A 12,621-nucleotide genomic window follows, 5' to 3' on the forward strand; every position below is an offset into this window, starting at 1 on the left:
TTGTCTGTACACTTTAAGCCTTTTCTCTTCCACAAAGACTTTTTGTAAGAATATGCTTTGGGCAAGAGCTAAGAGAATCTAAAAGAACATTTCTAGCCTTGAGTGTTGCTGCCACCTACATGGCAGGGAGACTACACACAAAGCCCAACACCTTTCTGGACAGGAATGCATTGCAGTATATATACGTTCTATGAAGACATACTTTAGAAATCCCCAAATTCGTTTCTTTAATTTGACTATGCCAATGACAATCGAAATAATAGTATTTGTTATTTTCACCTCATTTTCTGTCTCAAGTTCTTGCAGAATTGTACCAAATGGTTTTGCTATGATTGGTGGGAATACACTGATTATTTGAAATAGAAGTTGATCCAATAAAATCTTCCTTCTCATAAAAACAGCCCTAAGTGTAACTTGATCCCTGTGGCTGTAACTGTCTCCGGAACAGGATGAAAACTCCTAATGTCACTGGGCTATAGGGTTTTTGTTGTTGTGGTTTGCTTTCCTGGCAGACTCTACCATACAAAAGGAAAATTAAAGAATGTTTCTTCAGTTAATTATAACTATCAATTGATGTAAATGGAGATAATATAAATGTAAGAATTCTTTTGATGTAGGTAAGCGTGGTTACTTCTGATAGGAAATGTGATGGCCACTGCAGAATTATCAGGACATCTCTTTAAAGTCTAAAGGAAACTTGTAATATGTCACGAACACATCATAGACTGTCCTCTTATCTGAGATGGCATCATTTGAGACCACCAAGCTCAGTTACGGAGGCTGTGTGAAAACAACTTTCTCCCTAGAAAACACACGAGCAAGATCGAAAAGCTGATTGATGACTTCATAGATAATAGCAATTAAAATGATTGTTAAGTGAATAGATGATAGGTTTTGTGAGCTTGGACCAACCAATTATTGCTGTTACATAATGTTATGAATATTGGCAGTTTGCAGGCATATGGCACTTTGAAGATTTAGGCACAGTATTGTACTAAATCTGTATTAATTATTAAAAACCTTGTATCCTTGAGTAAGAAAAAAAAAATCACTGCTGCGTTTACAATCAGCCATGTGCTGAAGGATCCCTAAAGGATCCCTAAAATTCCGGATAGAAAAATACGCTTTGTGCACTGAAAACAAAAGGCACTTGGAGAAACAGTGTCAAAAGAAAGAACCATATATTTCCCCTGGACTCCAACAGAAGCCATGCCAAACATGTGCAGTGGTCTGTGGCTTTAGTTTTCACAGGGTATTAAAAATGATTCTTTACCATTTGTATCATTGTAATCATGCTCATAATGATGCAATGGTAAGTCTACTTACTTACCTGCAGTCTGCTTTTTGAGATAAAGGTAAATTTTTCCCAGATTTAATAAATAGGGTCTAAGACTAGGGAGTGGCAAAAAACTCATTAATCAAGATATATTTAAATGCAATATTAATGAAAATCAATTGAATGAAAAAAAAATGATGTCAAAATTCTAAATAAAGATGGGATCTGAGAAGCTGGGAATGAAGGTGCGAGGAGTAAGGAGTTATGCCAGGACAGGCCTTTCCCGAGCTCTGCCCTGGGAAACTGTTCAATTCCAGTTTATGTATTTTCCTGCATGCCATCTGTTGTGTCCTTGTGGATGAAGTCACAGTGAAGTGGCCTGGGAACCACTCACTGTACATGAAGCCATGGGGAACTTCATCAGAAAGATAGCTACTCAAGGAAGTTTTAACTTTGCAATTTTTTGGTTACAGCTACTTTTGAAAGTATTTTACAATGCTGACTATGTACACATTTACCAAGCAATGACTTCCTTACGTGATGAGATAAAACTTTGGGCAGTTTACACGTAAAACAACATTTTGTGGAGAATCAAAGGGTATAGAGCACTGCTTTTAAATAACCATATAATCAAAATGTCTGCAATATAAAAATTGCATGAACGGTCCATTCTGTAAAAATAAGGCTTTAAAAATCAATTGGATTAATGCATTCTGAGCCTTCACTTTAAACACATGGCATAAAACTCAGTTTTTAAAAATTCAATTATTATAATGTGCCCTCTAAAGATTGAAGAGAAACATTATTTTTTGAGTAATTACTCACTTGAGTAATTATAAAAGGTTTAAAAAAGGAGCAGAACATTGGAGAAAAATGCACAAGGAAATAAAAATTGCCCCCAAATACCCCCAACTCGGTAGAATGGTACTATTTAGCAAAGTGTTTTCTTATCATGTTTCTAATGTGACTTGTTCAAAGTAGCCTTAACTTATTTTCTAAAATAGCAACAGAATGTTTCAGGCCTAAGGCCACCTCTGTAGTTGTACGTGATAATGCTATACATTTCACCTTCTATTTGAAGGACTTGACAGTGTTCAGCTTGCCTCCCATGGCCCATCCTGCGGAGTGCCTTCGCACAGACCCTGTGCGGAGCTCCCTATGTGGACGGGGAAGTGAGGCTCTGAGAAGCACAGCAGGGACACGCTGCCCGGGCACGTGGCAGTGAAACCTACGTTCTTTCCAGACTCTGTCCTCCTTGGGATAGCCCGGGTATAAGTCAACAATGAAGAACAGAATTCCTACCAGCGAATTGGAAAAGATGATATTCCTTGGAGGGAAATATATAATCATAAATATCACCAAGATTATTGTCAGAAAAAAAGCACAAGATAATTTTTAATGAATTATTACAATGACAAGGAAGACTCTGGATACAAACACGTTTGCTCACAAATACAATTCAACCACTGGTTACTTAAGGTGAGGCTATCAAAAAGGACAGACACGAAATTAACTTTTGAGCTGTTAGCTGTGGTTAGGGTTGCCACGTGGTTGATCCAAATAATTGTCTGAAAACTTGCTAGTTTAAGTTCTCCTTACCACAGAAATTACTGAAATGTTGAATGTAAGTCAATATTTAAAAAATCATTTTTAAAGAGACTAAATTTTATTAATAACTTGCACATGGATATTAGGGAGTATTATATAAAGTCACATTTTTAGGAATTAAAATGTTTGATAGTTGTTGGTGTTGGCCTCCAGAATTCATACTGATAAACTATTTTAATTAGACATGTAATATGAATTATTAATTTTAGCATCTAAAAATGATGCCAAAAATCTTAAAAATCTCATTTAGTAATGTCAGGATTATGTCAGTTCTAATTTCCTATGGCTAGGGACATCATAAAATATTCATCAAGGTTTCAGTATGGTTTCCTTAGACCTAAAACAATGCTAAATTTGGCAATGGTTTAAATTTATTTTTATTCTTCTTTGAAAAGAGAATAATACACAATACAGCAAATAGATCAGATCACCAAGGGCCTTAATACATGAGCACTTTATGTCTGTTCCTATTTATATTGCTTTGCATATTTTAGTTTAAGAATTCTTGCTAGTCAAGCTTCTTTCTGGGAAAAAAGACTTGCAAGAGTTTATACTCCATAAGGATCAATTATGATGTGCTATAAGTATGGTCCCCTTCCCAAATTCACATCTGTATGGCCAACAAGATCAACCTTTGGCTAGAGACATTAGGTTCTATGTTATTAGAAATCCAACTTAACTGCACAAGTTTGGTCCCGATTATACTCCGTTACACTTATTTGGGCTAATTGATGACTAACTGAAACTGGCTATTTGTTGACAACATTTCATCCTTAGGGATTAGATTTACTGCAGGGTGATTGATCTGATTTAAAACTTCTACTAAAACAAAACGTCCTAACCTAACAAATCAAACAAATTTGGTAAAGTTTTGATTAAATACATTGAAGCAACATTAAATTTAAAAGCATTGTGCGTTACACTGTTTAAAAGCATTGTGGTTTTAATGTTGCTTATTATATAATTCAGGAACTGAAAATACGGAAGAAAATCTAAAATGGTGTTTAAATCTATGTCTGTGGGCTGACATTTCTTGTTGAAAATATTAAAATAAAAGTAAGAAATAGGAGTATAGAATGAATTAGACAACGGTTTTCTAAAATTAGATAAATTTGGATATTTTCTATCAGTAATTACACTTTCAATATACTCTGGCTAAAGTATTAGCAAATCTACTACAACCAAATATCTTGATCAATAACAACATAGCATACATACAACGATAAACAAATGGCATGTTTTGGATCTCTTAATATGTCCAAATGCAATTCCTATAGATGATATTTCATTTAGCACAGCTTGCAGAAGCACATCTTTGCTATCCATGAACGATGCCTTGGCTCACCTAAAAAGAAAACAGATTATCTTGCATTACATGATGAAATAAAGAAAGGGGTGTGGAAGGGGGGAAGAGAGGGAAGGATGAAAGGAAAGAAAGAATGAGAAAAGAAATAAAGGAAGATAAGAGGAAAGGAAGGAAGGAAAAAAAAGGAATTACCTATAATTTCTGCATTTTTTCTATTTATATTAAATATATTAGTATAATAAAATATTGTTATCTTATAAACCAGGTATATTTTAATTACACACATTATTAATATAGGTTGTTTTTTCATTGCCAAAAAGCTGAAGGTTTTCAACAAGATGAAACAGATTAGAAATTAGCATTTTTTCTTAAATTTCAAGGAGCTGAATTATTTTTAGAAAAGCCCACAATTGCAGTTTTAGGGTCAAATGTTTAAATGTTAGTTGCAATATGATTTGAATTATAGAATAAAAGAAAAACATTTATTTCTCGGACTACTTAGATGATTGTTATTGCAGTCTAAAATATATCACTTGCTTTCAATTACTTTGATTATCAAACTAATTGGAGCATGGTGCCTGAGTTAACTACTTCTAAACACATTTATATCAGTGACGTGACCATACATACTAACTCCCACTCCTACTGCAAAAACTCAAAAACCTGATTATTTGGTTTAGTTAAACCATATTCTATATTGTATAATATATGTTACATAAGATAATATATTTGCCAAGAAGTTTTACATTATTTAAAAGTTATTAGGTAATGCTTTAAATGTTTCCCTTTGGGTAAATAAAATTTTGATATTTTAAGCACAACTAGAAAGAGTTTGTGTTTTTTACTACTGAAATTTTTTTTACTCCTTCTAGAACATTTTTTTTTTTTAGCAGCAACCATAAGAAGTGTGTTCTCGATGGCTATGATTGATGGGCTGCTCACACATTCCACATTTTTTCTGCTTCATGCATCATCATCAGCCATCTCCAACACTCCAGTCCTGAATCTGTCCTACTTTCTGTTACCTGATTTTTGCTGGTGATTCATGAGCCAGAATAGTAAAAGAAAATAAAAATCCACCTTAGCACTTCACAATGCAGTATCTCCTGGAAACTATGAGAAATCTAGTTTTGTTCATCAGATTCATGCAAATGCTATATTGACTGACAATGATGTATATAAATCTACACATATAATGTGCTATATAAGAAATCACTAAAATGTTCTATTAATGGCAGAATGCATGCTGATTATAAATTACTTCAGAATGACGTGAAAATTCTTGCCTGAATGCTTTCTTGGTACTTTCTCTATTGTCACTACTATTTTCAGCTGAAGCTATATTTATGTGTACTATCCCTAAGTGCACCAGGAAGTAAAATTCTTCATTTTCCAAGCCAATAGGGTGATAAAAGCTCAAGGTCCCTCATTAACACTTAGATAAACATTGTGAATGTCACACTAAATTTTTTATCATCATGAGTGCAAAGATGAGCAGCAAGAAGACTTTTAAATCCTAGAGAATGGGAACCGAGCTTTAATCACTCCATGAAACAGAAAACAAGAAGTTAACCAGCAAAGGACTAAACTGAACTATTTTGGGGATAGCATCTTTCAGATTCAGAAGTAACCAGGCCTTAAAGAGCCAAAGAAAGAAAGCCTAACGGCCCTAAAACCTCAAAAAAAAAAGGGAGCTGTAAGTTCACGATGTGGTCTCGATGCTTCTATTACCAGACATCCAAGTTATTCCCACAGGTTTCAGGGATGTATAAACGCCAGTGAAGGAGAAAGTAGACTTCACAGACTCTAAGGCAGAAACTTCAATCTGGGATTCACCTGTGAGGCAAAACTCTTTGCTAAGGAATTATTCCAAAGGAAAGACACAGCGGAGGGAGACCTTAACCTATCAGACAAGACCTCCAGGTTCACTAGCAGAGTCAGAGTAACAAGAACGCCCTGGTCTAAAGTTGCTTTGCCAACCTTAATGGCCTGACTGCAGTCACTCACCTGGGTATACAGCTTGACCCAATCAAGACATCACAATGGCATGATGAATCAGGTAGAGCGCTCTGCAGACCAGCTGAACAACCACCCACCACACCTCTAAATCGTGACCTACACGCACACTCCAGCCCATTTACCAACGGTCATCCCACTCTCCCCAGCACCAGAGAGCAGTGATGTCCATGGAAAAGTAACACTCTACGGATGAAGTTCAAAACCCATTGTATTCAAATATGGTCCGTTCACGAAGGCGATCTTACTGTCTTATATAAATTCTAAAAATTTGGTTTTAGTAGTAACATTTTAAATGTTCTATCAATATTTTAAAAACTTCGACTTTACCTTTTAAAAAAGCTATTTTAGTTTTTCTATCTTCAATGCCCCTTTGCACTCTGCATGTGCCAATGAGTTGGTAGCAGCCATATGAAGCTAGAAGAACTAAAGTGAAATGTTTAGAGGATTTACAAAGAAAAGACTTTATGTGAAAAGAACAATATATGAGATAATATTCTTCAACTGTTGCTTGAATGGGAAAATGATTTTTTGTTTGTTTACATTTTCTATATGCTGTCCCAACAATGGGTCTATTCATTAAAAAATGATGTAATAAATATGTTAGTCATTTAGAATCGCATAGATAAAACTATATAAGGTCACTATCCATTAAAGCTTAAAGACTGACCACATTCAATTTTATAACTGGGGGATTTTGCACGTAAATGAAAATGTTAAAAGAAATTTTAAATTATTGATAATATTCTAGGTGAAATGGTAGGAATGATGCATTCATGATTTAAATTCACTTCCTTCTATACAAGGAATAACAAATATATGAATGTAATTATAAGCTTAGCTACTGAAGCACATGTATTGGTTTGAAGACACCTTACCAAAGCTTATCACTTAAAACCCCCCAATTTCTTTTCCTTCTAACAAAAGTGGCTAAACACCCTCTTACGTGGTAAATAGAGCTAACTAGGTCACTAAAGTAATATTTCTAGTTTTGGAGTCCTTATATTTGAATGATTTAATAGTTTGAATATTTGAATGACTTAATAGTTTGAAGTTAATTTTTGGACATTGAGAAGTAGACAGTCATATTTACACAGGTCAAGAAAGTCCCTCTATGCCACCAATTTCACATATCTCCCTCCATGTTCAGTTTTAAGAATTTTGCTTCTCCGATGCTCATACTTCAAAAAAAGAAGCACTCTTTCATCAAAATCTTTCTTACTAAACAAGCACCTCTGTCAGAAGTGTCTTAATTTCTTATCACAGAATTTTATCCACACAAGGAGCAATAAATAATTCATGCCATTGCCTCTTTGTTGTGTGTCCCTGAACTGCACGGAGCTGGAAGGCTGACAGCTGTGTCAGGACAAGCGCCAAAGATCTGACATGACAAGTGACTAACAAGTTTCTTTCAGTTCATAGTGAAAGAAGACAATGGCCCAAAGTGCAGAAAGGAATCCTGAAACAAAACAAAACTGCGTCTTTCTTTTTACCTAAGTGTTTGCAATGAGCTTATTTCCAACCCACAAGCCCTGGTCATTTTATAGGACTGCCCAGCCCCCTTTATTCCTCACACTTGCTTGGCCATTTACGCCTGGCCACGGATCAATATGAGAAATTCTTGGAGAAATACGATGTCTCCATGACAACCAAGCCACAAATTCTCAGTGGAAGGCAGTGAGACCAGGAGTGAACTCTCCAGAGGTTTCCAGGCCTATAAGGCAAGATGTCTTAAAATGCAGGAGTGGACAGAGGAAAAAGCCAGAGTAATTCATTCTTTATTACCAGTTTAATGATGTCTGATGTAGAGACAGTACTCACTTTTTAAGTTAAGATTCTTTATCAGCACCCATATTTTCTAATTAATCTTTCTGTTTTTTGATACCTCCTTTTGTTGATATCAATCAGATTTGACTAGGTTATATTTGAATCTCACTACAATTTCATACAGAGGGATGGAAATTTATGCGATGTTGGAAATGGTATAAAGTGAATCTATTCTTGCCAAAGCAATGAACCCTTAGGTAAAGATATGCCTCATGGATTTAACTGCCTGACAAATGGTTGATAGACAACCAATTATTAAGACAGTTTAAAAATTTGAGTCAAAACAAAAAGTTTATTTTAAATTAATTTTTATTTTGGAAATTTAATGCTACCCCTATCTTCTCCCTTTTAGAATAGGATAGAGCTACACTTGTCTTTTAGATATGGCAGGGGACGGGTTTACTGTACTGATGAGAAATTTCTGTCATTGCTAAAGATGCCATTTCTCTGTTTGCGGGAGAGCAGAAGTGCGGCTGAGAGCAGACACAGGGCAGCAGTCCATCTTTTGAGGAATCTTCGTGCAGTGGAGGGACTGAAATACAATGCCATCGCCACTGGGCCTATTGGGGTTCCGAGATGACTTAGGGGACCTGACATAGATTGCAGGCTGCACCTTTCGCTGAAAATTAAATCTCAGTAGCTCTCCTCGGGGAAGGATCAGGGGACTGTTTGCAGCTGCCCCCTGTCAGCGAAAGCTACAAGATTTGGAAATCTCTTAACTAAGCTGACAGGCCACAGAGAGGATGAATCAAAAATCTGATACATGGATCAGCACACAAAGATGGGAGAGGAGAGAGGGTACCCAGGAGCCAGAGAAAATAGGAAAGAAAAATGTTAGTGGAGGAAGATAGTTAACTCTTTCATTCATGATAATAAGGTACATTTTAGCACCTGATGGCTTTGTAGTGTTCCAGGAATGCCCTTCTACTTTCACAGAGATTTTTCTCTTTTTAGTTCATTAGTTGTTAAGACTAGGCATGCTTCAAAAGATAACAAAAATGGAAACAAAAATCTATGCTACAGTGTTCTGGTCTTATTTTTCCAATACATTTCTGCCTATTCTTTCTACGAAGAAAATACAAACATAAGTAAGTTGGACATTGGGTAAATTTTATTGCATGGGGAAGGATTATTATTTTCTTTTCTTTCTTTCTAAACAGTTGACAACATCCTTTAGTCCATTACTGTTATGCTAAAATCCTCTCATGCCAGGTACAGTCCTGTTTGTATTTAGAAAGGTAAATAGATTGTAATCATGACAATTTGCGTCTCTTTTGTCCCTAATTCTCCCTTTCCACTCGATCCTATTATTTGAAATATTTAAAATATTGCCATTTCTTCAGTTTCCAATCTCTGCCTCTATTAACCAGTTTAGCCTAAAATTGATGATAATGAACTAATAGTGTCAGCTTCCTTTTCAGTCATAAAGCCTTTGTACTTCCTCCAACTGAATTCTTGATGAAAGAGGAAAAGATAACAGCTCCACACCGTGACCCCTGGAGGTGACCATTAATTTGACAGTGCAGCTGCTAAGAGAAAACAGCATTACAATGTCCTGTCTCCCCACCCCCTTCCAAGGACCCCAAAGCTGTGTCAAATTTATCATTTTATACTTGACTATTTTTAAATGGCTTTCACCTGGACTCTCAGACTCTTTCACGACACATCTGTCAGGCACGTCCTCGGTGTCTTGGAAGTTTGCCGAGTTTGAGTCGCTGTCATGCTTGACCAGACTGGCTGAAGCTATTAGAAAGAGAGAGAGCGAGAGAGAAAAGAAAGAGTGATGCAAAAGTAATAATAAACACCATTAAAACATTTCCTTTCAGTTCCACAGTGATTTCCAGGGACACATGATGTAAACACAAACAATAAATTGAAATAAAATGTATCCTCTAAGTATGTATTGGCAGACATGTAATTAGTTGAAAAATCTATAGATGAGACTTTATCTTAGAAGAAAAATAAGTTCATGGCATCAGCTTAAAAGCTACAAAGTAACAAAGTGATCCCTTCGAAGTAGAAATCGTATTTTTAATGCATAAATCTAAAACAATATAGTCAATTAATGGCAATAGGACACAGAGAGGGACATCAGGCTAGTCAATTAGAAAGACCAGTGCTTAGCTGGTGGAATGGTTCCCTTTGTCGCACAAATCACCGCTGATGAACATTTTTCATACATTGTTGTTCTCCATCAAATTAAAAAACTACGGTACCAATTATCTTTAAAAAAGCCCTATAAAATAATTTTTAAAATATAGAATGAATACACTGCACATGATAATGAAGAGGGCTGGTATTCTCCATGGGAGGTCTCCAGGAAACTTGTCATGAGACGTTATTTTCTGAGTAGGAATTATGAACAGAAACAGAAGCTATCACAGGAACCTAAAATTTCCTATAAGCACATTACAACCACTGGTTTCATTAGGGAAAACATAGACTCAAGTTTCCACATTTTCCCACAGGTTGTAATACTTGGTCTAAATTATCTCCATAAGAAACATGTTTCCATATTACATTTGTTCTCTGAATCGTATCTCAGGAAAAGTGGACATGTCTTCATGAGGAAAACCCAGTGAATAATAAAACAAAGCAAGCCTACAATAATATAAATTGTCACACTTCTCTGAAGTCAAACAACATACATATGTATATTTTTACTACATTGGAATTTTATCTCTTACAAATGGCTGCGGCAAGCACGACCACTGCTTCCTCAGGTCTTGATAGCACACGAGACATTTATAAGCAATAAATGCAATAAAGAAAATATATATTTATAACCCACACATGAAATAACACGTTTGTTGGCACAGGGGACACTGTTCCCAAACCTCCGTTAGGAGATGAGAGCAAGTGCAGAGGCTGAGGCCAGGCTACTTCACACATTCCATGAGTGGCACAGGGAATGGCCAGGCCCAAAGCAGTTTAGTAGTGCTCTGTTTGTTTGTTTTTGTGTGGTGTATGCATTGTGTTGGCGATCGCAGCCTGAGGCTCACATATGCACGCTTTAAAGGAGACTAGTAACATACTTCTGATCCACAGAGTCCGGTCCCCCCGTTTCAGCACCCCTCAGAACGGACAGTACTCTGTTCTGTGCAAGTGCCAGCAGAGTTTGGATTCACCGCATCTCTAAAACCTTTTGTTTGAGAACAAATTATGAGGAAAACATATAAATTCTGATTTTAAATGAATAAAACTTTTTCATGTTGTACATTTGAATTTTTTGAAAAAAAAAAAGAAAGAAAGTAGGTGGCCTGTTTTATTCACCTCTGTATATCATGGGCCATAGAAGGTATTCTTGAAGGATTTGCAAAATGAATGAATGAAGCAGAGGTACCCTGCTAACTGTCCTCCTGATCCGAGAGGATATGTGCTTTAAACTACTGTCAACTGTCTCTTGTTTAGGCCCACTTGGTATGAAGGATGCTTATTTGAAAAATGGTGGTCTGGGTTAGTCTGTGACTTGAAAGGAGCAACACGACACACATGACCTAAGGCGTTATTGGTGTAGATGCCTTTAATTTCCCCCAGTTTAGATCATAGTTACAGATTATTTTTGAATCCAAAGGTTTTTGTGAACTGTTTCAGTGGGATAATTAAATGCATCAAAATTGCAGAACAATATGACATTGGTCAAGATTTCTTGGCCTGTTTTAATAATTTTTATCTCTGTGTATCTTGCTAATTTTCTGAAATACTGATATTAGTATTTATAATAGGGAATTAATCATATAAGGAAATCTATTGCGAATGGCTAATGAGGTAGAACCTGTGTTTATTTGGGCAAATGCATAGCCCTTATCACCTCATACACTGTTCTTTCATAATTTAAAATGTTCACCTATTCATTCATTCTTTCATTTATTCATTCAGCCCATAAAACTCTGTTCTCTTCTAGAGGAAGAGAGCATGGTATTAGAACAGCAAAGTAAATACCTGCAAACACTTTTAGTGGCAATCAAGTGGCCCAGGATGAACTGACATCTCAAGAAAGCCCGGAAGTTTTTAGCTTCATTACACTCACGGGTGGGAGCCATGCAGCTATTTTTTTCTTCACCACTGATGTTGAAGGGTGTGGTTTGTGTGGGGGGGTAGGAGAATGGAGAATGGAGAAAGCAATTCTTCAGATATTTTGCTTCATTACACTTTAGCTTCAAATATGAGATGGTACGAGATTTGCCATTTTTACTGGATAGTTTATAGAGGTTCCAATTAAATTTACTGCAGAAGAAATACCTACACTCTGTCAATGGGGAACAACAGGTATTGGAAAGGTTAATTACCACCATTCTACTTTTTTTTTGAGAGACTAATCTTTGCAATTGTTCTTTTGGGTGTTTCCTGTGATATTTCATCATTAAACTCTGACATGATGTGTGACCAAGGCTTCTCTAATGAATCATTTCCAAAATGATGAAATCAACAACTATTGATTTAGTGCTTATTATGGATAGAGCTCCTTGCTAGACAATATGAGGGGTAAAAAAATGAAAGCACTTTTTATGTGCCCTCATACAACTTGTGATCTAGTTGAGGTATAATGAAAAGTAACTAGTAGGAGCATTAGAGAGAATATTTCAAG

The 12,621-nt window shown here is 36.0% G+C and overlaps 1 protein-coding gene across 3 annotated transcripts in view; it reads right to left on the reverse strand.

Moving 5' to 3' along the window:
* Positions 1-2,649: 2,649 nt before the first annotated feature.
* Positions 2,650-12,621, reverse strand: part of WDR72 (WD repeat domain 72) — a 207,305-nt gene continuing 197,333 nt past the window's right edge. For all 3 annotated transcript variants that reach the window (XM_036302003.1, XM_036302014.1, XM_036302037.1), the window contains 2 exons: positions 9,672-9,776; positions 2,650-4,229 (listed from right to left, as the gene is read on the reverse strand). In XM_036302003.1, coding sequence (XP_036157896.1) covers positions 4,174-4,229; positions 9,672-9,776 — 161 coding nt within the window. In that variant the 3' untranslated portion in view covers positions 2,650-4,173. The remainder of the gene's footprint in view (positions 4,230-9,671; positions 9,777-12,621) is intronic.

Source organism: Myotis myotis, unplaced genomic scaffold, assembly GCF_014108235.1.
Source record: "Myotis myotis isolate mMyoMyo1 unplaced genomic scaffold, mMyoMyo1.p scaffold_m19_p_1, whole genome shotgun sequence".
In the NCBI taxonomy this organism is placed as follows: Eukaryota; Metazoa; Chordata; class Mammalia; order Chiroptera; family Vespertilionidae; genus Myotis; species Myotis myotis.